General features: G+C 41.6%; 1 protein-coding gene across 1 annotated transcript in view; it reads right to left on the minus strand.

Moving 5' to 3' along the window:
• Window positions 1-220: 220 nt before the first annotated feature.
• Window positions 221-27851, minus strand: part of NSD1 (nuclear receptor binding SET domain protein 1) — a 71190-nt gene continuing 43559 nt past the window's right edge. The window contains exons 6-22 of the mRNA XM_029285900.1: window positions 26032-26323; window positions 23378-23484; window positions 18945-19020; window positions 17541-17659; window positions 16510-16644; window positions 14207-14330; window positions 13539-13739; window positions 13158-13337; window positions 12495-12651; window positions 11343-11548; window positions 10104-10216; window positions 9074-9343; window positions 7204-7320; window positions 6800-6941; window positions 4985-5091; window positions 4080-4281; window positions 221-2040 (exon numbers count right to left, since the gene is read on the minus strand). Coding sequence (XP_029141733.1) covers window positions 221-2040; window positions 4080-4281; window positions 4985-5091; window positions 6800-6941; window positions 7204-7320; window positions 9074-9343; window positions 10104-10216; window positions 11343-11548; window positions 12495-12651; window positions 13158-13337; window positions 13539-13739; window positions 14207-14330; window positions 16510-16644; window positions 17541-17659; window positions 18945-19020; window positions 23378-23484; window positions 26032-26323 — 4368 coding nt within the window. The remainder of the gene's footprint in view (window positions 2041-4079; window positions 4282-4984; window positions 5092-6799; window positions 6942-7203; window positions 7321-9073; window positions 9344-10103; window positions 10217-11342; window positions 11549-12494; window positions 12652-13157; window positions 13338-13538; window positions 13740-14206; window positions 14331-16509; window positions 16645-17540; window positions 17660-18944; window positions 19021-23377; window positions 23485-26031; window positions 26324-27851) is intronic.

Genomic DNA, 27851 nt, shown 5'->3' on the forward strand with positions numbered 1-27851 from the left:
TGCAAAATGAAGGTAAAGACCACCTATATTTTTGCTCCTTGGTTGGGCATCATAGAGATTTAGTTAAAATATATCTGTATAGCTTGAGCAGGATGTTGCTGGAGGTTAAGAAACTGGAGAAGTGAATTAAAAAGAAAACAACAAACAAAAACAATCCTTTCCCATACAATTAAAAAATCAATCAAAACAAATAGGTGACCCGTCTGGCCTCAAACTGGCTTCACTTAGATTTAGACTCAGGAGGTTCGTGGCCAGGAGAGTCCTGGTCCAGTCCTAGCACCGCATTTTGCTCAGACAAAGGCAAGATGCCCTGCCCCACAGGCATTTGTGTTTTCCCAGAGAGCCAAGAGATCTGCTCCAATGTCTGAATGTTTCTGGTCAGCCATGAGGTTTGCCCAGAAGGTAGTGGAGCTTCCCTTCCAGGCCAAGGGGGTTGTTCAAATGCAGACAATCTCTCTGTTGACCAAAATGTCTGCTCCGTGGAGGGTGCAGATATTGCTTCTTGGCCTGGACAGAGACTGTGCTCAGGAGACTGCAGTTTCTCAGCTGTCCAAAAAGATTGCTCCATGGATGGCAGCCCTTTTGCACTAAGCCAAGAGGTCTTTTCGTGCATTTGCAAGTTCTCTAGCGGACAGGAGGTTTGCCCTGGGAAGGGTGGACATTTCCCCGTTGGCCGACAAGACTGCTCGCCAGATACAGATGTCCGTTCTTTCGGCTGAGGGTTCTGCTCCACAGTCACAAAGCCTCTTTCTTTGGGTTGAGCATTCTGGTCGACTGGCCGCAGTGCTTTCTCTGAAAGCAAAGGCCTGGGGTTTAGTGGGGCAGGAAGCCTGTCTGAGAGCTGAGGCCTCAGGCCCGCGGTGGTAGAAGGTTTGTCAGATGGTACAGGCCGAGTGTCCACAGGGGTAGGCAGCCTGCTGGGCGTCTGAGGCGGTGAGCCGGTCGGAGCGACTAGCTTCTCTGACGGCTTAGACCTCAGGGCTACTGGGGTGACAGGTCTGACTGGCAGCTGCGGCTTCAGGCTCAGTGAAGGGGCCGCCTTCCCTGAAGGCTGAGGCAGCGGCCCCACAGAAATGGCCCTGCCCTGTGGCTCAGGCCTCAGAGAGTCAGGTTCTGCAGCTCTGTCCACTACCTGCCCATGAGGCGGTGGGGTGGTGGGGGGCTTATCTAGCAGTAGGGGCTGGGGAGCACCCATCAAAGGTGATGGGTCTGAATTCCTGGGTGCCTCTAAGGCCGAGCAGTCGGCTGCTCTCTCAGATCCAGGTGGCTTCTCCTCAGTGCCGACAGAGGACTGTTCCTCTCGAACTATGGTGGGGGACAGCTTCTCGGGGCGTTGCCCCTTCCGGGCCCCAGGGGAAGCTAGCTTTTCTGAGGCCCGCAGCCTGAGGGCCACCGTTGGTGCTGACTTCTCTGAGGGGTGTAGCCTAAGAGCCACTGCCGAAAGTGGCTTGTCTGATGACTGCAATCTAAGGGCCAGGGCAGAGGATAGTTTGTCTGAAGGCTTGAACCTCAAGGCCAGGGTGGAGGGCAATTTGTCAGAGGGCTTTAAACTCAGGGCCAGGGTGGAGGGCAGTTTGTCTGCTGGTTGAAGCCGCAGTGCCATTGTAGAGGGTGTTTTATCTGAGGGCTGTAGCTTCAGGGCCACCGAGGAAGGTGGCTTGTCTGAGGACTGTAGCCTCAGAGCCAATGAAGAGGAAGGTGGTTTATCTGAGGATTGCAGCCTCAGAGACACAGTCAGAGGAAGCCTCTCTGAGGACTGAGATTTCGGGCCTGTAGCTGCAGGCTGCTGGTCTGATGGCTGAGTGTTTTGGCAGCCAGCTGCTGATTCTGTGGAAGGCGCATACTCACGAATCTCTCCTGGCTCTAGAGGGTTAGGTCCACAAGGATCGTGTTCTGTGCATGACAGGCGTCCATCCAGTTTGGAGATGAACAGCATGCCTTCCCTATGCTGTTTGCAGAATGATCGGGGACACATCTCGCAGAAGGAGGCTGCATCTTTGTTACACACGTCACACTGATGCCAAGGACATTCCCACTTTCCTGCAGCACAGGAAAAAGCATGAGTAAAATGAGTGATGGCAAGTTTCTGAAAATCCCTGAAATCAAGATGCAAGGAAACCGTGACTGGTGAAAACTGTTCAGGGAAAATTGCTAAATTCAGCTCCAAATTCCCAGACATCCAGATGCTGGTATTAAATTGCCCATAGAGGATATAGCACACAAAGGCCAATTCATTACATACAATGGTTTCATTCCATTGTTTATTATCGTGTTTCAACTTTGCCCTGGCTTCAACTGCGGGAACCTCCATCTATAGAACAAGAAAGGATACCTATGATCAGAAATAAGCATGGCCTTGGTGTTACCTGGAATTTTAGGCTTTATGATTAGCTTTTTAATTAAGGTGATATTAGCATTTTAACATGGCAACTATGTCTCCTTTTGAAGTGTAGGAAATCTTGTTTTTCCTTTACCCAAAACCATTTCCTTTGATGTGCAAAATTAGCCTATTTAGAAACTTAACAATAGCACTGTATTCTGAAATCCTTGAATGCAGCAAGTGCCAAAGAAACAAACCCAGATAGGAAAGGAGAAGATGCCCCATATTGTAAGGGTGTCTGTCTTTTCTTGCATCTAATCAATGTCTTTTATTGTTTGATTTGTTGCTTTCTGACACCTTATAAATATCAAATGTATTGTTTGTTTCTGTCCCCTGTATCAAGACCCCCCCCTTAATAAAATGCCATTTGCTTTACCTCAGTGGTTCTCAACCTTTTTAATGCCGTGACCCCAACCGGTCGTAAATCGAGGACTAAACCGGTCGTAAATCGAGGACTAAACCGGTCGTAAGTCGAGGACTAAACCGGTCGTAAGTCGAGGACTACCCAACCGGTCGTAAGTCGAGGACTTTCCCTGCCCGGGAACGCCGCACATGCGTGGTTCCGCCCCCTGTGCTGGCCGAGGCATAGCTGGCAAGCGGCAGAGACGGAGCAGGCCGACCACCAGCTGGCCCAGCTCAAGGGAGGTAAGGCACCCGCCGGAAAAGGGGAAAAAAATGGCGGACAAAAAAAATGGCGGACAAAAAAAATGGCAGACAGCCTTGCTTGGCGACCCCCGTGAAATGGTCAATCGACCCCAAATGGGGTCCCGACCCACAGGTTGAGAACCACTGCTTTACCTGAAGTATTTGTGCTTAGTACTACAGGGAGGGGAACACTGAAAAAAGCCACTTTGCAAAGGTATATTGTTTCTCTCTCAAATACAGGGATGAGGTTCTTTCCAGACCTGTGCTTCTAGAGTGCTGGAGTTTCAAGGCAACATTCACACACAACCAGTCGCTACAATCCAATGGAACACATGTGCTTTTTCACTAAAATAGTTTATACCCTACAGGACTAGGGATGGGCTAAAGGGAATTTAAGGAGGACAGTTTAACTAGAGACATAAAGATTTCCGATTCTCCCACCTCAAGAAAAAAGTTAGAGACGGTATAACCTCCTGTGGGTTTCAACTAGTGTTTAACATCTCGTAAGCGTATGTCTGGTTACCCTGGGCTCTTTTCCTCAATTCTTCTGATCTGCCTTTGCTCTTTATTCTAGTTCACTCTAATGGTAAATTCAAGTAACATTTAAATTGTTTGTTTCAAACTCTAGGAACCATTTACAAGAGAATCAAATGGGATAGACAGGAGTTGTAACTGCACCATTTAACAGCCTGTATTTAAAAAGCTTGTTAAAGTGGAATACTTTAATGAAAAAAAAGGTATAGGGGAAATAACTGACTCCAATTCATCGAAAAGATTTTTTTTAATTAGTACTGCACTTAATATATGAAGGAAAGAATTTCATTTTCCAACTCCGTCCTCGATTTTGATTCATTAACACAAGATGTTTCTCTGAAAAAAAAATCACAGAACACCTTAAAGGAAAAGTATGTTAAACCTATTTTAAAGAACAAAATTTTTGCCAATACGAAGCAATATGTTCCTTTGTCTTCCCTACCATGCATGGTATATGAGTTACCATTTTCATCCTGGAAATACTTTCCGCAGTAACCAAATATGAGACTATATTACTGACCTGCAGGTCGCCTAGTCAGATTGAGGCAGTCAGCGTGGTAGACTTTGGGGCATCCTGGTCTCTTACAGGAAACCAACTGCCCACCATCTCCACAACTGAAACATTCATCCTCCCTCTCTTTCATGACTTCTGTCTGTGACTTGCGCTTTCCGTGCCGCCTCTTACATTTCTTAGATTTCTCTTCTGTAGCAGGTGGCTGATTCTGAAGACAGAAAAAATTCAGGATGGAAAAAAATCCCCGTTCTCATATAACTAATTTTGTTTAACTTGTTTAACTAAGATACATAATGAGATGTCTAATTCTGGACAGTCCTTTAGTAGGTGTACACCTCCAAGGAAAACAAAACGTGTTGGCTTCATCTGGTGATGTGGAACTAATCTTATATTTAAAATAAATGTAAGATCACCATAAAATATTGACCTGACAAAAACTAGATTTGCTTTGCTCTTTATGAGATATTTCAGAGCTAGTATTTGATGGACTTTTGCTTCAGGAAAAAGAATGTGAAAAATCAGAAGATTTGGAGCAGAAGTCTCTTGGAGCAGAATTGCTTTTCTTCAGTGGTGGGATTCAAATATGTGAACAACCGGTTCTCTGTGTGGATGACGCTTCCGGAAGTCCATTCTGGTTCTGGGCAACAAAAAATTAGCTACCGGTTCGGCCGAAGTGGTGCGAACTGGTGGCTGAATCCCACCACTGCTTTTCTTCTTTTTCTTTTTAATTTGTACTCTCAGCTTGTTTAAAAATGCAAAATAGACAATAGGGATACTACTTTTATCAGCAGGAGCTAATTACACAAATAGTAGAGGACTACAAAAGTATAAACAATTTCTGCGCATGCAGTATATCTAAGGTTAAGGGAGCTGCATCTAAGGAAAAGTATCCAAAGATAGACTGTTTATACCTTTGGCCGCACTCCAAGGAAGCCACTGCAGTTTGGTGCTCCACACTTGCAAACTGTTTTCCCATTCCCCAAACATTCCAGGTTGTAGTTAAAAGTCAGTTCGGTCCCTGGTAATGAAAGAAATCAGTAAGACCCACCCGGATGACGACATACAGGATTTTTTGTGCACGAGATTCAGTATGTAACAAAGGAATGAAAAGATCAAAAGTCAACCAGGGTGTTAGTGCAACTTTTAGTTGTGCTTCAGTTGCGGCCTCTCCTGGATCAGGAGTTCTGCGTTCAGTCATTCAAGCTTTAGTCATCTCAAGTTGAACTATTGCAACGCATTTGGAAGCTACAGTGGTGCACAGTGCCACAGCACAGGCAGTTCTTGGGACTCCAAGGGTGGCACATGTAACACCACTGCTCCGCGAGCTGCCAGTTTGCTTCTGGGTGCAATTTGAGGTGTTGGCAATCACTTTTAAAGCCCTTCATGACATGGGTCCAGATTACTTGAGGGATCATCTCATTCCACTGGGATTGGCCTGCCCCACCCATGCCAGCAGAGGAGGCATGTTATGGGCCCCATTGGCCACGGTATTCTGGATGGCAGGGTTCAGAAGAGCCTTCTCTGCCTTGCCCCCCCCCCGGAGTGAGATCAGTTTCAACCCTCCTGACCTTCCACATGAGCTTAAAGATCTGGCTCTGACAGTTAGTTTGGGTTCTAAAGGAGGGGCTTCATTTTGAAGTTGGTTGATAGATTAATATCCATCCCTCTTCCCTCCTGTTCATCCTGCTCCCTCCCTCCCCATCTTTTAGCTCAGACATGTCAAACTCGCGACGTCACGTGATGTCGCGCAACATATCGGAGCTTCTTCCCCATTGCTGGCAATGGGGTGGGCGCGGTTTCCTGGTGACGCATCCGGCCCATGGGCCGGCAGTTTGACACCCCTGTTTTAGCTATGGTATTTTATATTTTTAGAGTATTTTATTCATGTAGTTTTATCTTTTCATATTGTAAGCCATCCAGAGTTACCCTAGGGTAAGATAGGCAGCCAATAATGTAATAAATAAATAAATAAAATCAGAAGAAAAATTAAAAGTGCTGAGGGGAATCTATTTCTATTGTGTTAGGCAGGATCTACTGACCTATCTCAGTACTGTTTCTGAAGTATAGCTGTAACGTGTTTTTTTCTAACTGATGACTTCCACACAAAGCAGTATCCATGGGTTAATAATGCAATTATTAGAGATTAACCCTTTGTAGAACCTAATCCCACTAGATAAAGCATCTGTGTTTCTTCACTGTTCCTTTTATACCATTTTTTTCTTCCTTTCAGAACTCTTTCAGCAGCTACAAAACTTCTATATGCTCCTGGAGAAGTGCAGTCTTGCTAATGCTGACAAGGCAGGCAGGAATTTTTCAATCAAGCAAAACAAAAACCAAAAAAAAACTGGTATCAAAAACTATGCAAGAAAGTAGCAGAGAAGGGGAAAAAGAAGATACGAGGCAAAAAAACCTTCATTGTGGGTTATTTAGAGAAAAGAAATGAAGAACCATGCATCTGCGGCAAACAGTCCTCTGCCATCTTCCAGGCAGATGAACAGAGAAAAAGTAAAGGAAAAAAGAAAAATTGCAGATGGGAGTCAGGATGAGTCAGTTCTGGCTAGCAGACTGACCATGTACTCAGGGCCAAACTATCCACCTGAACTTCTTATCTCCTAAACACTAATATATTTCTAATGGGCTTTATAATCATCAACAGACAGCAGCAAAAGCTAAGCATTTAAGACACCCCAAATATTTCAAAGAAAGCTTTTATGAGAAATACTGACCTGCTTTAATATTTACAAGGGCAAACAGCCCAACACGAGTATCTCCATTCACTGACCATTTCTGTGTCTCGCAATTTGGCTGGCAACAGTGGTTCATGAATCGAGCATAATTGCCCTTTGGTCCAGCATCAATTATTCGATCCTAAAATCACCAAATGGAATAACACCTATTAAAAACATAGCTTTAATCTTTTTTAGCTGAGACTAGCTTTATAGGTAGAGTACTTTTAAAAATACAAAGGTGGACAAATTGAACAGTTCAGAACCCAAACCTATCGAAGGAGCATTTGTTTTTTTTTAAGGATTTCTAACATTCTATTAAATACTCCAAATGCTGAAACAAAATTGTTTTTATGTAGCCACCTGTCACTCAATGTACAGCACACAAAAAAGTCTTTACCCACCTTGTCCAAAGTCAGCATATAAAAGTTGGTGATATCATGTTCTTGAGCATAGCGGATTCTGGCCCGACATTCTTCTTCATCTATCAATTCTCCCACATACTCATTCACAAACTCACCCTGAAATTCCCAGGAATGGAAGAACAAGTAAGTGCTCTGATTACAAAACTAGGAAAATAAAAAGTTCTTCATTAATGTCAATATTCCAAGTTACTTTTTTGAAAAAAGTCTGAGGAGGCACCAATCTGTTTCGTAATGTTCTCACTCTTACTATAAGAATAAGCCTACACATGGTTGCTTTTGAACATCCAGAAGCTATGAGGCTGCTAGAGAAACCCAAGCAGCCTATATATATGTCACATAGGTCAGGGCTTTTCAACCAGTGGTACGGGTACCACCTGTGGTACATTGGCACCTGGCAGGTCGTACGCGGCCATCCTAGAAAAGTGGTAGCGGGGGAGGGGAATGAGCTGAACCAGTGGCAGCACTGCACAAGCCTGAACAAGAGATGGCTGGAGCTGCAGGGCTGTCAGGGCTCAGCGGAAGCGCCAGGATCAGTGCCGCTTTCCAGCTGATCGGCGCTTCTTCAGGACTGTCAGGGCTCAGTGGAAGCGCCAGGATCAGCGCCAGGCTCCAGCTGGAGCTCGGCGCTGATCCTGGTGCTTCTGCTGAGCCCTGAAGAAGCACCAATCAGCTGGAATGCAGCACTGACCCTGACGCTTCTGCTGAGCCCAGAAGAAGCACCGATCAGCTGCAATGTTGCAGCATCTCCAGGGTCTTGTGATTTACATTCAGATGCTTGGCAACTGATTCATATTTATGACGGTCACAGTGTCTGAGGGTCATGTGAAGTGACCAAAACCTGCTGCAACCACCCAGCAGGCAGAGGGAATAAAAATCAAACACCCCCCCACCCCCGCTGCCAATCCTTAACAGAAATGCTCACAACAATGAAAACCTCGGACAGGAGGAAGAGCGCCGCAGGGTGGGCAGGCAGTCTTGCTCGGCTGTGGCTTGGGGGGCACTTTTTTCAGTGCCATTGTAATTTCGAACAGTCACTAAGCGAACTGTTGTAAGTCGAGGACTACCTGTACTTTATCACTTTTTTCCTTTTTTTTTTTTTTTGGTCATCAAGTTTTTGACACCTTGCTAGGCGACTGGTGGTACTCGGATGTTGCCATATCCTAAAAGTGGTACAATGGGTGAAAAGGTTGAAAAGCCCTGACATAGGTAACCAACATAAGTGAAGTATAACTTACTTACATAATCAATAAAAGAACCCTATTTTTGAACTTTAGAGCTCTTACAATTTGGAATCGGGCTACCTGAAGATTATATATTCATATATTTATATTCCATCAAACTCTAAGAAGCCTATATGGGCTTAAAGATTACAGTGTCTCACTTCTTTTCAAGGCAACTGTAAACACTTACAAAAACCTGACTATTGAAGCATCTGTAGTAACTGTTACACTAAAACTGGCAAATACTGAACAATATTTTGTTCAGTTATTTCCTAATGCAATAATTTAGGATCATGTTATTTATAGTACCGTTTAAGAATATTATGAATATTCAGTAGTACTTTGATGTAGTAACATGGGTATCAGAAACAGTGAGCTGCCATAGAAAATTTGTGTCTTTTAAATCAGAATTTGTATGACAAATAATTGACACTGGAAAAAAGAAATAATTGACACGGAAAGGCAATCAGTATAAGCAATTTCAGGAACTGCTGACATACACTGATTTTGAGGGATGTAATTTAAGATTCCATTGTTGCATAATCTAACCTCTATATAGCTATAAAAAGTACCATGACAGTTTTTAGATATCTGGTGACTATAATGAAAATCTAAAAAAGCAAAAGTACCTTTTTAATGTCTCTCTTAGCTTGCAAACCCCAGCCACGTGCTAAAGTACGGAAGATTTCTACTTCTGGATACTGCCTCTTGGTGAAACACTGGTTTTGGCAGCGTTCTCCAGTTTGGCAAACCGCAGGGTGACATTCATAGAGCAGCATGCGATTAATGCACTCTGAATCCAAGCCACAGGGGTTTTCATCTGCAGGCTTGCAGTTGCAACGCGGTATTTCAGACAAATCTGCTGTGAAGATCTGCACTTTGCCCACAGGCCTGTTTACCTACAAGCAGAAATGGACAATTCCAAGTAAATCCATTGTCTTACGAAGTGTACATTTTGAAAACACCGCTCAGATGCACTATCTGGCAGTACGCTGAAATTCACTGAAAGATCATTTTGGGCAGCACAAATGATGAGGAAACAATGTTACTAAAAAAATGTTTACAGCTGCAGAGGGTACTTTGTACTACTTTATTACTACCACTACCAGAAGAAATATTACATATTTCATTTCCTCCATGTGACCATATAATGGCTGTCAGATGGTTGGCCTTACAATCACAGACAGACAGACAGATAGTTGTATAAATAATATGTATTATTTCTGCAGTCATTTATATCTTTGCTGAACCAGGAGACTCCCTTATACAGATTTATTGGTTATTTGGTAAGCACGAAATTCAGCTCAGTGTAGCTAACAGCTAATTTGCACAGGACGGAATGGGACAAAAAGTTTGGGAATCTACTTGTGTGGTTCATTTAACTGTGTTAGGATACAATAGCAAAGACTGCAAGGATTTCCTTCCTTCCTTAAATTTATATCCAGTATTGACTTTCCATAGGGCAGTTGGATATTAAGAAACGTAGAAATTTAAATCAAGCCAAGCAAGAAATATATGTACTAGTTGACAGCAATTCCTGATTAAAACTAAAGCTTAATATCCAATTAAAGCGTGCAAAAGTCACATACAATCAATCTCATTAACCACTCAATTACATTTAAGGTATTATCAGACCTCTTAATGTTGTGGCATTCTCACCTTAATATGTTTGTATGGTGGCGGTTTCTTATCATTCTTTTTGTCTTCTTGTAGCTGACGCAGTTCTTTCTGTGCCTTTAATTCTTCAAATCTTACAGCAGCTTCCTGTAAAGCTAAGTTGAGAATTGCTTTTTTTATTACACTTGAACAGACACTTTTATATACCTTTCTGGCCATCTGGATCATTTCTCAAGATTTTTGTATGAAGAATCATATGTGAATAAATGTACAATAGGCTCTAAAAATAAAAAGGAGGACATACCCTAAGGCAGACATGTCAAACACAAGGCCTGGGGGCCGGATGTGGCCCGCAAAGTGGTTTCATGTGGCCCGCGAAGCCATCCTGGAAACAGCGAGGGAACGGCCCCCGCTGCCTTGGCCCTGGCCCAGGCCAGCCGGGAGCCAATGTACAATTTTGTGGTGGCCATCTATGCTGAAACGCATTCAGTCTTAGCTCCATAGGCCCCCCCCTTGCATGGCCTGAGAGGAAGAGTGAGGCTCCTCCAGTGGACCATGCCTTGGCACTTGCCCTGGTCCCACTCCCTTCTGCCAGAGACCCTCAGATCTGTCCCATTCCTGCCCAGGCCCCCACAGGCACCCTTGACGTGAACGATGTAGAACTGGCCACACCCACTCCATCCACGCTCATCCAGTAGGCCCCACCCACCCGGCCCCCTGAGGGCAACCGCAATGCTGATGCGGCCCTCAATGAAATTGAGTTTGACACTCCTGCCCTAAGCTATGCAAAGCTTCAACTCAAATTCATCTTTCCAGCATCAGCAATGAGATACGTAGATCAGGGCAGTTTGGGAAATGAAGTATGCTCTGTCTGAACCAAGGAGGAAGTTAGGCTGAATGAAGATGTAAAGTTTGCTTTGTATGGCCGGTGGCTAGAGACAAATTACAAGCCTTCAAGAGGGAGACGCACCATACTATTATGGTGGCTTCATTTCAACAAAATAAAAAATAATAATAACATGCTGAACTCCTGCACAAAATTCACACATATTATAGGCAGATCTACAAAATTCACACATATTATAGGCAGATCTACAGGCAGATCCATTAACTGTGATAAAAATGCAAATATCAGATTGTCAATATTTTCGCTTACCTTTGCTCTTGAGACTACAAATAATAAAGTAAATTGATATACCACATAACACAGAAGTATAGGCTGAATGCTTTTTGATTTTGTGATATTTAAGCACTTCCATAGATTGAATTAAAGTAAGTTACCCTTCTTGTAAATGCCATCTACTCCCTTTGCCATCTTATCCTTGCTGCTCACGTCTCCTTCCATGTAAGGAAACACTCGAGCCTGGTGAGTCCAAAGGTAATCATTTGATCCGAAAAAAAGGACAGGGAATTCACCAATGACATGTTTCATCTTCTGAATGTTGATAGGAATGGTCCTAGGGTGGCAAATCTCAGCCGGCCACCACCTGATGATAATGAATGCAAGGTAAAGTAATGAATAGATGGATCTACTTCAACTTCTATTCTCAAGATACGCATCATTTTGCTAACTCAGTCCCAACTGAGTAGGACAAGACCAGATGCTTTACATCAGATATGTCAAACACAAGGCCCGGGGGCTGGAAGTGGTTTTATGTGGCTCGTGAAACCATTCTGGAAACAGTGAGGGAACGGCCCCCTTTGCCTTGGCCCTGACCCAGGCCAGCCGGAAGCCAATGTACAATTTTGTGGTGGCCATCTATGCTGAAACGCATTCAGTCTTAGCTCCATAAGCCCCACTCCACATGGCTTGAGAGGAACAGTGAGGCTCCTCCAATGGACCATGCCTTGGCACTTGCCCTGGTCCCATCCCCTTCTGCCAGAGACCCTCAGATCTATCCCACTCCTGCCCAGGCCCCCACAGGCACCCTTGACGCGAACGATATAGAGCTGGCCACACCCACCCAGTAGGCCACACCCACTCCATCCACGCCCACCCAGTAGGCCCCATCCACCCTGGCCACACCCACCCGGCCCCCTGAGGGCAACCGCAATGCTGATGCGGCCCTCAATGAAATTGAGTTTGACACTCCTGCTTTACATGTTGTCTTCACAGTGTGAAAGCCTCAGTTGCAAAAACAGAGGCTAAAACAAGATAGCTTAATAGTCATTAATATAAAGATGATGGTGAGTTCTTCTTCTAATGCAGGGGAACCCAACAACAGGTCCGCACAAACAAGCAAAGCTCCATTCGCGGGATGCAGGCAGCACACAAAACCACACACACACCCAGTCCGCAGAAAAACCTCTCTCCATGGAACCGGTCCCTGTTGCCCAAAAGGTTGAGGACCGCCGTTCTAATGGACAGACTCAGATTATATCTGGAACAAGATCAGTAATTGAGGTGTAATGTGAATTGCTTCTTTCACTCACCTGTAACGCCCCACTTTCACCCAGACCACTTCCTTATAGTGTGGCTTCTTGCCAGCCTTGCAGTCATTACAGTACCAGCTCCCCTCTGGCATGTCAATGCTCAGACACTCCCGATGGAATGCAGCAGGGCACGACTCACAGCATAAAAGGCTGCCACCTATAAGGACGAAAGGTGGGTTATCATAGTCATCAGAACCAAGTCGCCATCATTAACAGATTTATAATTAGAGTCCTTAAAGGCAATGTAATATGCAGGTATTTAATGCCACAACAACTATTTGTGCAGAAATGCCCTTGCAGGATTGGGATTGCTTTTAGACTGGCCAGCATCTTTCATCTTACTGTATACCCACAAATAATTCACAAGATGATAAAGGAGTCAGGGAGGAATCATCCCTATACTTTTCAGGAAAAAATGCAGAGTAAAGATTAACAGTTATATAAATGAAGCTTCTGATCAATCAAGCCCTAACATCTTCTGTTAAGATTTAGTTTTATCAGACTTTGCATGGGGATAATATCTAGGATATTTTTGCTTTATTTTTCTGATACACCCACCACAAATCCCCTCTCCTATCTTCAGAGATGTCTTCCAATACAGCAACAAATATATATAATTAAAATATTATACAAAAGCGTCACATCCAACAAACAGTGCATTACCTTCTGAGCAAACAAAACACCAGCTGACGTTTACATGCTCGTGGTTTCTACAGCCCCTTCGAGGGGTAAAGTGATTGGGGCAGATCATGCTGTTGGAAGCCAGAATCACTGTCCCAGCAGCAAGGCAGAAATCATTTGAATGGTATGCAACAGGGCACCGCACACAACGCATCAAGCGACCTAAAAAGAAAATATATTGAATTGCAGGTCTAAAAATTAGTATGTCGGGGAAATAATAATACAAACTCAAATTTCAATTTAAAAAAAAAAAGTCTATTGGCTCTTTAAATGTCTGCCAATAAAACCCACATCTTGCTCCAAATTTTGACATTGCTGAACTGACTACACAAAGAAGTCCCCTGTACGTAAAACTTGATGTACCTTTAGATGCAGAAATATTAGCTGGGTTAGCAGCATGGCATGTCATACAGATATGCAGTGAGCAGCGAAAGCCCTTGTTCTGCATGACTGTAGGAGGGTATTTCTGTACACATTCTTCATGATAGTATTTGCCACACAGAGGAAGCAAGCAACGCTTTGCATTCTCCCCGCTATTCTTGCATACAAAACACGTGTGAACTCCTAAGAGAAATCAAGAACAAGAGATGGGTCATTCAAATACAGAAGCAACAACAGCCAACGTTTATAATTAAGTAAGTCATCCAGAGAGAAGGTCTCCAAAGAGCTTAATTATATTCTAGTCTAGATCAGCTGACCACAAGGCCATCTGTTCCCCATAGGAAAACCACTTGTTTGCAACAAGTTCAAACGCTTACCTAAGAATGTAAGAACCTAAGCAATGCCCTGCTGGATTAGACCGCTGGACTATCTTGTCCAGCGGTCTACTCTCACAGTGGCCAGCCAACTTTACAAGGAAGCTCAGTAGCCTCCAGCGAATGTCCTTCAGAGGCAGTCACACAGTCATCAAGGCTAATAGACATTGTTCCCCATGCTTTCCATTAATTAGTCCAGCCCTTTTTGGAAGGGCTGTCAAGCTGATAGACAGCATCACTTGATAGTACGTTCTTTCCATCCACCCAGTACTGTACCTGTGGAACACTCAGTGCAGATAAACTTGCCCTTCGGCATTTCTGAGAGCCCGAGGCACTGCAGGTGGAAAGCACCACAGCACTGAGCTTCACACAGCAACAATTCACCTGGCTTTTCACAGATCTGCATGTAAATGAACAGTATGTCACCATAAGCTGTTGTTGTTTTTTGTATGTACAATAATATACAAAACACCAGTTGAAACTTCATTTAAAAATATTCAACAATACATTTTCTTACGTAGATAGATTACATAGGTAATTTAAACGATTTCAAAAGTTAAATTTAAGTCCATTCCACAAGACGAAATTTAGCTTAATTCCCATATCTCCTTTTCCTGACAAATGTGTTTACGTGCATTTCTTATCTACCGTAAAGTCAATAGGAAAACATTTTATACACTGAAACATAAGGGAGCCGGTTCCCAGAGAGGTCACTAAGGAAATAAATAAAAAGAGTGGACAGCTATTAGGCAGGGGAATTCAACAGAGAAGAGGAAAAAGGCAGAAAAGAGGGAAAGAAAAATTGGAAGAGCGGGAAAAACTGGAGAAACCAGTGACTGATTGCTGCTGCTGGCTGCTTCCTGGGTGTTCCTGTGTTTGCTTGCTTAATGTTTCCTGAGTAATGTTGAGGTGTAGCTAGAATTCTGTTAGCTGGGGTATGGGTAGAGCATCTTTGTAGGACATATACAGGAAAGCCAGTTAGTCAGAAACAAACTTTTTAAATTGTTTGTTGCTTATTGGAACATAGCGACAGTGAGGAGCTCTCATGACCTGCTGTGGATATGTCATATTTGGGTTTTTTTCCCCCTTTGAGACAACTACATACTATAAGTGTAAGCTGACTCCTCTCCTCTGGAAGAGAAGGCCAAATTATCTACCACTTGGGTTATCGGGGAAGATGGAGAATTTTTAAATCAGGCACAGGAAATATTCACAATGGGATTGCAGCATCAAGAAGACTCCCAGAAGCAGCTTACTGAAAGAGCAAAAATAATGGAACAATTCCCCAAATTTTTTACAGGTAGTCCTTGACTTATGACAAGTCATTTAGTGACCATTCAAAGTTATGAGGGAGCTCCCAAGGGATCTTACAACCTAGTTCTGAAGTTGTGACATCCCCTCACCCAGTCACATGACCATATTTTGGGTGCCCAGCAACCAGCTCACATTTACAGCAGTTTGCAGCATCCTGCAGTCACATGACTGCATTTTATAGTATGAGTGAACCACCTTATGACATATGCCTGTGATGGACAGGTTCCATTATGGTTGTATGTTGAGGACCACTGGTACACCTGCTGAAAAATATCCCTTCCTAGCGATCTACATAGGAGCAGGCAACACAACCAGTCAGAGCCTTGAAGACACTACAAGGTGCTATGAAATACAGATAGATTGGGTGAAGGAAATGAAGAAACAGGTGTGTTTTTTTCACTTCTTCCTGTTGTAGAGCATAGCCCAGTCAGAAAAAAAAAATACTGGAAGTGAGCAATCTGTGATGCAGATAGTGTGGAATGGAAGCAATTTTGATACTTAGATAATGAGACCTATTTCCAAGGTAAAGGATTCTGGTAAGCTGACCCACAAAGGAATGGGGAAGAAAGTGTTCGGAAATCACCTTGCAACTCTCATCTGGAGAGCTTTAAACTGAAACCTACTGAGGTGGGATGAGTGGGGGAAGAGATCCCAGAAAATAGTATGATGCCATGTATTGAGACCAAGAGGAATAAGCAGGTACTCAGTAATGAACAACTTAGTAGCAGTAAAATGGACCTCATTGACAGAAATCCTTAGATCAAGGAGAGTGCACAGTATTCCATGAGGGAAAAAAATGGGGGCAAGAAGCTTAAGAAATCATTATGAATATATAGGGAGCTTTTAACTCAGCTAGGAGTTAAAAGTAACAGATATAGGAGAAACAGAAGGGATAAGCAAAGAGATAATCAGCAAAGGCGGAAAGAACATTAGTAACCCTAACATGCAAATGGAACAAGCTTGTAAGGGAAGCTGAAAGCAACAAAGCAACTTTCAGGAACAAAAGATCATGATGACAGTAATGATGATGATGATGACGACTTCAAATTTATATCTATCCAGTCCCATAATTCTGGGCAGTTTGCAAGTACAAATAAATCTTGTTTGCAAAAGTGCATTTCAGAGCAAAAGAGCAATGAGAACAAAAGCAGTTACAATACAAACACTCTATAACGAATTGAGGAACGTGGGATGTTTCTGGTTGTCTAATTGTCTCAAGCCACCTTCACAATGGCTACGTTAGGACAAATGTTGGAGGCTCCTACCTGACACACATTCTCCTTGAGAGCAGCTCCTCCACCTCGTTCCCCCTGCATCTTTTTGGACGAAGGCAACCCAGGTTCATTGTCTTCCTCAGTAGTTTCCTTCGGGCTTCCAGCTACTCCATGAGATCCATCACCCTTTAAAAAGAAGGAAAAGTAGAGATTTTAAAACAACCAAAACCACGTATTTAATGTATCCCTAGTAGGTTTCCAGATGTTCCATCGGCCATTACACACACATGAAAGTTTAACAAATGAGTTTAATTCTTCCACTCATGTGAACATTTTCATTTTTAAAATAAAACCCAAGTAAATGACAGCACCATTCGCAGCATAAAAGGGGGGGGGGACATTTTATAAAGTATATGATTTTATATCAATATAAAGTAAAAAAAACCTGAGACACTGTAAAGATTCTTGAGAGCCCCTTGGACTGCAAGGAGGTCAAATCAGTCAATCCTAAAGAAAATCAACACTGACTGTTCTTTGAAAGGGACGGGTGTTAAAGCTGAAGATTAAATATTTTGGCCACCAAAGGACAAGAGAGGACTCATTGAAAAAGACTCTGATGTTGGGAAAGACTGAAGGCAAAAGGAGAAGGGGACGGCAGAGGATGAAATGGTTAGGTAGTGTCATCGACACAACAAACGTTGAGTTTGGGCAAACTGAAAAGACAGTGGAAGATGGGGGCCTGGCATACTGTGATCCACGGGGTTGCAAAGAGTTGGACGTAACTCAGTGACTGAACAACAACAGATACTATTATTGGACACCGCTCAAATTTCAGAACAAAATTACCCAACCCCCCCTAGTTTACCCTGATCATATGACTTGTTTCAACAATATCCTTTAAAATGAACACAATTAGGATTTTTAAAAACAAGTGCCTAGTTTAGCAGGAAAATATTTGTTGGCAAAACAGTATTTATTAAAATGTCCCTTCTTATATGTTGTTGTTATAAATATAGCAAAAGTTTATTCAATGGAAAAGCAATCAAAACTGCAAAGTCACATCATACAAAGCTTAGCAGTACCTCAGTGTTTGGAGTTTCCTCCTGGGTACTGTCACTCTTTTCTTTTTTACAGGGAGTTGCTGCCAAACTGCGTCGCTGCCGCTTTCTCTTCCTCGGTTTCCCAGGAACTTTTTCAGGAGCTGCAGCAAGGAAGACCACACATTTGGAGCTGTATGGAATTACAAGACAATTCTGGCATCCCCAGTCCCCACTAGACAATTTTGGCATCCCCAGTCCCCACAAGACAATTCCAGCATCCCCGGTCCCCACAAGACAATTCCAGCATCCCCGGTCCCCACAAGACAATTCCGGCATCCCTGGTCCTCAGAACTGAATACCATAATTCAATTTAGGGCACCTTCTTTTAATTGAGCAAAAAGGACTTCAGCAAATTTTGATTCCTCTTCGGTGGCTATATAGAAAGTGGTAATGACAATGTATATGTATTCCATATTTTGGTTCTAACAGTTCGAAAAATGTGTCTGTCAATTTACAAACAGTACACCATACCAATTCTGTAGGACCACTGTGGAATAAATACTTTATCTGTGAATTAGCAGAGTCCAAGTAATTACCTAAAAACTGCATTCAAACAGAGAACAATAGTGGGACAGTGTTTTAAATAAGCTTGTAGTCAGAAGTTACAAATGATGTTGTTGAAAAGTTGTAAGTGACTTTGAAAGACCAACCATTGCTTGGTGCACACTATTTGCTTGGAAAATTTAACTCTTTTAACAGGCCTCTCTTCTCTGTCTAGTAACCTTTCCCCTCCATAATCTCTATAGTGTTTTATGTCTCTTTTCTCTGCTTCCATTCTTAATGCAACTGCCCTTCCATCATCTTTCTCCTCCTTCTTACTGTTTTTGCTGGAAGGAGAGAGCAAAAGATGAGAATACCTGACCATTTCTGTATATGAAAACAAACAATCAAGCAAATGTGGAATTATATTTTTCCTACCTATTCTTCCTTTGTAGGGCATTTCATCTTTAATGCAGACAATTTACTTCTAGATAAATGCAGTGGTTTAAGAATCTCTTTGAAAACTACATATCAAAATTAAGGAATCACCTCAATTGGCTGTGGATGTCTCATCCTTTAGAACATAACCAAAAAAAGTCTGGTTGGAGCTGAACCTCTCAAAAGTTAAGTCAAAGAAGACTTCTGATTCTCACACAACCTCCTTCTCTTCATATGTTCATGTTTTTGAATGTTCCTGAATTATTCCTCAGAATGTTCCTGAGGAATTCCAGGTAGAGCCAAGATTTCATTTTAAATCAGTTCAGTCTAATGAGATAAAAATACAGTTCTTTTTATTGAGCTCAGTTTACACTTGGGTCATACGTACACCATAGCTGATGGATTCTGAGATGCAATTCCAAATCCTGGCTCAGTTTAGCATTATTTACTCATGCATGTACTTCTTACCTTCGACAGCATTTGAAAGCCGAGATGTGGAATAAAACTCAGGCATTTCAGTATCCAAAGGACCAGCCTCAGAACACTGTGGATAAGCACCATTGATAATTTAGAACATGAAAACATATTGTTCTACAAGGATATATTTTTTTACTTTGTCTAAAAATGTAGTTCCATTTGATATGTTACAAATTATTTTAAATAAGAAAGATGCAGAAGTGGGGCTGGACAGTGGGATGACATGGATATATAATACATAATGTATTATTAATTTCCTAAATATTGAAAGGTCAGACCCTGAAAATCCTAGCTCTATTCGTGCAGCCTGTCAGAGTAATTCAGTCAAATGGGCATCTAGCTTAATGATCACTATACTCAATGACTAAGATTCCAGTCCCAGTTGGTGTCATAAGTCAAGGACTACCTGTACAACATACAACAGTGAAAGAACTGTAACAGTCGACTTCCGGTTTTGCGCCGTAGCAACGCAGTCAAGGGATTGCGGCGCTCCACACCCCACAACTGGTTTTGCCTTGCCAGGGAACCCTAAATGAGTCTAAAGTTGCCCTGGAGAGGTGATGATGAAGGGGGCCCCCCCATGGATCACGGAAAGATGGCGGTCAATCCATTTAATCCAGGGGAAGCCCTCTAACCCAACAGGAGAAAGGCTAGCTGCGTAACTAACCCAAGCTACCCAAGTGACTAACCCAAGCTACCAGCAGCCAAAGTCCAAAAGCACTAACCAGAACAACGGTGAACAGCGTGCTTGGAACTGGGTGAGAATATCGATCTTCTTTTTTCTATTTTGTAACTGACTTACTGGAAAAGATCCCCAAGAAGCAAAAAAATCCTCCGAAAGTGAGAAGGAAGGGACCACACCCCCACCCTTCCATAGACGGAAGCGGCAATTTAATTTTTATGGGGGGCAGAAATATATTGAAATGAAGTTAATAAACTACAGTCTGGATAAATCGGAAAATTAAGAAAGTCATTAAGATTTCACATCTGAAAGAGTATTGATGAAATTACTAAAAAATAACTCTTTGTTTTAAAAGTTGGAAAATGAATAGCTACTGACATCTAGTGGAGGATTAGAGCATAGAGCAACAGCCACCTATTACAGATTGAGAACTATTTTTGTTTTAAAAACTGCTGACCTTCTGGGATTATAAATATTTACTGAGCTGTGATCTTTAAGCTCAAGAATTGTTTGCAGAAAAAGAAAAACCTTGACTCTTGGCTAATCTTCTAGGGGGGAATTTTACTGGATGGTTAAACATTCTGGACTGCAATTTTGGCTGGCTGATAAACTGTAAGACCCCTGAATAGAAGAACTGTTATAAAATACTGCTTTCAGTGGTGCTTTGACAATTGGAAACGTATTGGAGTATAAAAACCATATATAAAAATAAGAACTATATAAGGTTTGGTTGTTTGGACTTTAACATTGGCTGGCTTAAAAGGCTAAAAATAGAGACTATGGTACCGGTGAAAGAATATCTGGAGGGGGAAGATAAAATGGATGTTGCATACCTATCTAAAAGTGGCATGAAACCACACCTAACATCTCCTTCTCAAGGCCCCAGCCTGGAACATCAGAGATCTGCAGGAGCAATACTTCAAGACAAGGCAAATACTTTCCAGAAGGAAATGTATGCAATACTGCAACAGATTCAAATGACAATGGTTTCAAATCATGATGAGATTAAAAAAAACTTTGACGACACAAATGAGCACATTTCTAACCTAAACTTACAAGTAAAAATCTCTCAGAAAACGATGACAAAGAATGAACAAACAAACCAGATAACAGAACACAAACCAGAGGACAGTGACTCAAAGAGGGAAGCTACAGATGAAGAGAACTACAGCTTAATACAAATAAAAGAAAACTTGCAAGATTTTGCCACAATGGAAATGGAAAAGATATCTTATTTTTCAGGGCTTCAAAATAAACTTGAAGATTGGAAATATCTAACAAATGGACTATAGAGCAGCCAGGAGAATCATTAAAGTGGGGGAGACAACAAACACATGTCCTATCTAACTTGTCTTTCCTATTCCCAACAACATTTACAAAAATACAGAAAGAATCCCCTTGCAAGTTGACCACACTGACTTGGAAAGCTACCTGGCAAAAAAAGAAGGCTAGAATTAGATTCAAGAGATTTCATTCAACTTACCAGATGGAGTACTATATGATTAAACACTTGTTTGAATATGGTTAAAAGAATAGATAAATTATGGATATAAAGGGGTCCCCACAGTAAGAGGGATAAGATATACAAGTAGTATAGTATTTTTTATAATATATGAAATGTAAAAATATTGGGATGGGGTATGTGAATGAAAAGTTTGGATATATAAAGGGGTCCCCACAGTAAGAGGGATAAGATATACAAGTAGTATAGTATTTTTTATAATATTATGAAATGTAAAAATATTGGGATGGTGTATGTGAATGAAAAGTTTGGCCATTTCAAGGTTATTAACTTTGAGAAAATTATGACTGATAAGAATGGTTTGAATACAGAGGGGAAATTAAGCTTAAATAAGAATCTTGAAAACAGGACATATAGTGACTTAATAAGATGACTTTTATAAGAAAAGATGCTATATGTTGATGTTACTGTTATTTGTACAAATATAAGAAAAAAGGTTTATATCCAACTTTATATGTATCGAAAATTTTAAGAATTATATTAGTTTAATGTTGACAAAAGGAGAATACTATTCGATGAAGAGAAGATCAAAGAAATATATCATTAATTAATATATTGATTATGGAACTATAGAAATTAAGTATTATTGATTGTTTTTTAAATATATGACACCACGCTGTTTACTAAGCACTAAACACCACGCTGTTTACTAAGCACTAAAGAATGTTATTGCAAAAAAATCAATGAAATATTTTTTTTTTTAAAAGTAAGAACTGTAACAGTCACTATGCAGGAGCGATAGGCAGAAGACTAGCAGAGTGCATCCATGAATATCAACTAGCAGTAAGAAGACACATTAAGAAGAAAGTTCCTTAATCTCACAACATATAGACAGACTCAACACTGGTTTCAACAGGGAAACTGTCAGCATTCTAGACCAAGCTAAATCCAAAAACATGACAGAATTCTTGGAAGCTTGGTATTCAGTCAACAGGGACATAGAAATAAACAACATCATTCAAAAGAAACAATTAAAAAACTAAAAAGAAAAGTCATACCAGAATATCTCCACACTAGCAATCAATACCCAGATAAACAGGGATTGATATCAGGAGTAACACCAGACAAATAATCAAGCAATAAACAATGCCCTAATCAAGGAACTAGCAACTTAGACAAACAAGGAGTAAACAATAGCCTAATCAAGGAACTACTAAAAAGAAAACAGCACCCCCACCAACACTGACAGGGAAAGCTACTGTCTAGCAGTATACATATAACAGAGCAAACTCCACTTTCTTCCAGCACTGAAATTTCTGCAAGGAAGCATCCAGGTTCAGAGAGCAGTAACAACTTCATACAAAAAGTATCTCTCCCCTCCCTTAGTTTTACTCACCCGAAAACTAGGAATGGTCTTTTCTAGGATACCTTTTCCACTCCCACCCCTCCCCTTTGGACTCAGATTTCATTGAGCATGCCCAATTAGTGATATCTGACTCCTAAGAATGGGCACAATTCACAAAGGAAGTTCAGTTCCAATCCAGGTTTCTTTACCAAATAGTTCACAAGTCAAGATCACCATGTAGTAGTGAAATCCCTGTCCATGTACGCACATGTGTTTAAGAGAATATGCAATGGGAATACCATACATCATCTTCTGAATTATATTACATGGATTTTTCCCATCAGCTCCTATGTGCTAATCAAACATATGCTGTCTAAAATTTCATACTTCTGTAATTTATTTAGTTATTGATTAATGTTTTGAGTAGTGTGGTGGCCTAGTGATGAAGACTCTTGGCTCTCACTCAGAAGGTTGAGAGTTCAATCCTAGGTAGCGGCAGATGCTTCTCTCCTAGGGCACAAAGAAAATATATCTGCTGCAAACTCTGTATGGCATCAGGAAGGGCATCCAGCCACTAATGCTCAGCTCCATCCAGTCAACTCTATCCCTAATTAAGGGATTACAGGGTCGTAAAAAAGGAGTGTTATTGATTGATCAAATCTATACAGGTGCACAAGGCAACTCTGGGTGGTGCACAATAGCTTACAACAGAACATATACAAACAGCAAGTACAGGTATAAAAACAATAATAATAAATATAAAAACCCAAAAGACAAACCATAGGTGAAGGAGAATAAAAAACATCTCCTTAACAATGGAGCCATCTAGAAAAGTCTCTGGTTCCGTGGAAGCCCTAAGTCCAGGTCTTAAAAGTAACTGACTTTCAGAGTAAATTTTAAGTGTTATTTTTAAACTGAAAGAAAGATCAACTTACCTTCTTTATAGAGGTCCACTCTCTCTTTGGTATAAATGTCGTATCCAAATCATTGGATTCTAAGAGCTTTTTTGTTGGCTTTCGCTGCCGTTTACTCTCAAAGCTTCCTAAAGAAAAATGTATACATAGCAGTAACTTCACTGGATTAAAAAAACAGTCTCAAACAACTAGAATAATGGTATAATTTATTAAGCATTTTTCCTAACAGAAGGGAAAAAAACCAAGAATAAATTAAAATATCCCAAATTATTCAGCTGCAACTTTTGTAACTACTGATGAATGAACTCCTTGAAGCCCAATCACCATACTTTCCTGTTTCTCTATTATAAAATCTAAAACAAGTTAAAATGTCAGTATTTCCACTTGTACAATCCACTTGAGAGAAAAGTGCTACTATGCAAGGTCCAGTTCCAGCAATGAATCAGTTAATGCCCTTGGGCTGCAGAGAACTGGATGTAAATGCTCTTCCACCATGTATGACCTTGGAGAGTCACTCCCTCTCAGCCTTTGGGAAAAGCCAATGGCAAACCAATTCTGAAAAATCTTGCCAAGAAAACTGCAGGTTCAGGCAGCCTCTGTGAACTGGACAGGATTGAAGGGGGGAAAAACAAATAATAAATTCACTTTTGCCAAAGTTTCATTGTATTGTTTTCATTGTTAATTTGTATTGTTTGGATTTTTAGGGGAGTTGTGTACATTAAGATTATGCTAAAAGGGATGTGCAATGGCAAAAAGTTTAGGGACCCCTCCTATACAGTAGTAAACCTCTATACCAGGGGTAGGCAACCTTGGCTCTTTTATGACTCGTGGACTAGCATAGCTGGCTCAGGAATTCTGGGAGTTGAAGTCCACGAGTCATAAAAGAGCCAAGGTTGCCTATTCCTGCTCTATACTCTTAATATACTGCAAAGCACTGGTTTTATGGACCTAAAGCAGGGATGTCAAACTGCCAGCCCGTGGGCCGGATGCATCATGCCAAAACTGTGCCCACCCCATTGCCGGCAATGGGGAAACAGTCGCAATACATCACGATACGTCACGTGATGTTGCGAGTTTGACACCCCTGACCTAAAGCATCTTTACCTGTGGATTGATGGCTCTCGGGGAAAGGGAGATGTAAGAAAAACTAAAGCCATGTCAAACATGAAAAATTCCAGATCTGGCTGGATTCATTCCTCTTAACAGGTTGTTTTACCATAATTAATCTAACTAGCAAGTTAGAAAATGTAAGAGTACCACAGTGATTTTCTTATGCTTAGTGGAACAGAAATGCTTGGAAACAATAAAGTAGAATACATTCCATATTCACACTAAAATGTTTTTCAATATTTACATAGTAATTAATGTAATTCTCAAAACATTACAAAAAAAACCCGTTATAAACTGACATTTTGTAAGCTAGAAGTCTGAAAATTGTACTTATGCATTTTGTCAGAGTTATAAACACCGAGGCACACAGAATTATATACATAAGTAATATTTTTAAACAAGTAAAATTGTGAAGTGGAATGCTTCCAAAAGAATACACAATTTATAAAGGCTTTCTCTTTCTCAAAACCTTTAGTTGTTAAATATTTCTAGTACCTATTTTAATGTTAATTTTAACCTGGGGTGGGATGAGATGTGTTTGTTTGTTTGTTTTATTTAAATGATATTACTTCAATATTTGCCTGGGTAGAAAGGCAAGGTATAAATGAAATCCACCCAATAAATACTACAGGCCGTGTGAGTCTGGATGGGGAGGAACAGGCTTCGACTCAACCCGTCCAAGACCGAGTGGCTGTGGTTTCCGGCGTCACAACATAGCCAGTTGGCTCCATCCCTGGCTATCGGGGCGAGTCATTAGCCCCCGCGGAGAGGGCCCGCAACCTGGGTGTCGTCCTGGATACTCGGCTGTCTTTAGACGACCATGTGACGGCCGTGGCCAGGGGGGCTTTTCATCAGGTTCGCCTGATACGCCAGTTGCGCCCCTTTCTGGATCGTGACGCTCTACGCACGGTCACGCAAGCCCTCGTTGTTTCCCGCCTGGACTATTGCAACGTTCTCTACATGGGGCTCCCCTTGAGGTGCACCTGGAGGCTCCAGCTAGTTCAGAATGCGGCCACGCGGGGGATCCTGGGGGCCTCTAGATACTCCCATGTAACACCTCTCCTGCGCGAGCTGCACTGGCTGCCTGTGGCCTTCCGGGTGCGCTTCAAGGTGTTAGTAACAACCTTTAAAGCGCTCCATGGCAATGGACCTAGGTATTTGCAAGACCGCCTCNGGCCAGACAATGCCGGCTGGCGACCCCCAGGGGGAGAGCCTTCTCTGTGGCAGCTCCTGCCCTCTGGAATGACCTACCCCCCGACCTACGTACAGTTGCGGACCTGCGCCTTTTTCGCCGAGCCCTGAAGGCCCATCTATTCCATGCGGCCGGCCTGGCATAGTTTGATTATGTTTTAGTGGGGGTTTTGTATGGGGTACTTTTAGAGCAGGCCTGTTATTTAATTTGATTTTAGAACAGAAACTTGTGTATATTTATCGTGGTTTTTATTATCGCCTGTTCACCGCCCTGAGTCCCGTAAGGGAGATAGAGCGGTATATAAATTCAATAAATAATAATAATAATAACTTAGATTTTCAAATGGAGTTACACAGAAAATGTATCTTGATACCTGGTTTCATTATTGGTTCTTCTCCCTGTGAATGGGAATCAGCAGCAGAGGCAACAGATTCCAACACATTTGGTGAAGATAACGTCAAAACTGGCATTTCTAATCTTGGTTCCCTGGAATGGACATCAGGCTCATCTGACAGAGGACGCTCAGCTTCAAGGACTGGAGGAGATTCTTTTGATGAAGAAGCGGATGAAATGGAGTCCAAGGGCTTCTGCTCCAGATGTTTATTACGTGCTTGTTTCTCAATGTTGCTTTTCTGTTTGGTTTCAGACCTCTCCAGAGAACTTCTCTATTAGCAGTGATCAACAAAGAAATAGTGGTCACAGCAATACCAGGAATCAGTGCTAATCATGAGCAAAGCTATATAGGATATGACCATATTTCAGCATATTTTAGGTAGCAGTCAATGAAAATAAAGTTTTCTTTTGGCTCTACTAGGGAAAGCAATTGTGCAGGCATACAATAAACTTCTGGTTTTTTTAAAAAGTAAGATTAAAATGAGAAATAATGAAGGCACAATGTTTCCATTACATGGTATTTCCATAACTAATATTCCTTCTCTCCCCCAATAAATTACACGCCATGATAAAAGTATCGTTAGGCTAGAGGTTTCTCTGACTTTCTTCTCTGACCAGCGATAACCAATAAGTGGGAATGAGAGAAGCAATAAGTTGATGACTTTGGATCATGGAGTAGACAGTTCTAAGAATGAGGGGAAAAAATAATCACGGTGATGCTATTTGCAAAAGCAACTCCCCGTGTTCCATAAAATACATACTTTAAAAAAATAAAAGACATAACTTTAAAAATACAATTGGTTTATTTTACTGTTTTTAATGATTAAAAAAAGTTACATATTGAGGAAAAACCAGAGATATTAAAACAACTCTTTTAATTCTTTATTTTATTCATAACCAAATGTATTCTTCTTGCCCCTATTTATACATTTAAAGAACTACAATAATCTGACGGTAGTTTAGAGATTAAACATGATGTACTCAAGGTAGATTGGCAAGTACTATAATACTTCTGTGAACAATTTTCTAACTGGTGATATTCTCAAATCCTATTCTTTTGTAGGAAACAATGCATTAGGGAAAAATGAAGGTTGGGGAGGCTGTGCCAATGGGGGGGGGGTTGCGATCGCCGCACTGCGCAAGGGGCAGCGATCGTGACGATCAGCTATCGGCAAGGGCTTGCCTGGGAAAGAAAGGGGAATTGAAAAAGAAGAACCAGTGCAGCGCTGAGCAGAGCTGAACTAGTCCCCCCCCCCACAAGGAAGGTGAAGAATCCCACGGATGGAAATTTACTACCTGTACTCTGAAAGCTAAATCGGGAGCCAAAATTCCACGTCTCTTCAGGGCTGAGACCAAAAGAAACTGGGGCATGGTCAGACCCTGAAGGGGCGTGGCGACTTTGATTGTTGGTCTGATTGGGCTAGAGGACTTCTAAAACCCATCCGTGGATTCTACATTCCTCCACTTGCTGGAGAACAAGCATGATCTAGAAGTAGTTTATTATATTAAAAAAGCTTCCTTTGTGGGAGGAGTCAAATATTTGGGAGTGCTTGGGTCATTTATTGATATTTACTATCCATCCCTTCTCATTCCTATTATAGATACCGTATTTATTCGAGTATAACGCGCACACGTGTATAACGCGCACCCCTAATTTTCGATTAAAAATCGGTATAAAATTTTGTTTCACTTTTTCTCGGCTCAGACCAAGCATTGTAAGTGACAAACGTTGTTGAACACGTGCGGCCATGATAAAAATCATTTATTGACAACGTAAACTATGAACACAATACCGAAATA

The sequence above is a fragment of the Protobothrops mucrosquamatus genome, unplaced genomic scaffold (genome assembly GCF_001527695.2).
Source record: "Protobothrops mucrosquamatus isolate PMUCROS unplaced genomic scaffold, P.Mucros_1.0 scaffold2443, whole genome shotgun sequence".
Classification (NCBI taxonomy): domain Eukaryota; kingdom Metazoa; phylum Chordata; class Lepidosauria; order Squamata; family Viperidae; genus Protobothrops; species Protobothrops mucrosquamatus.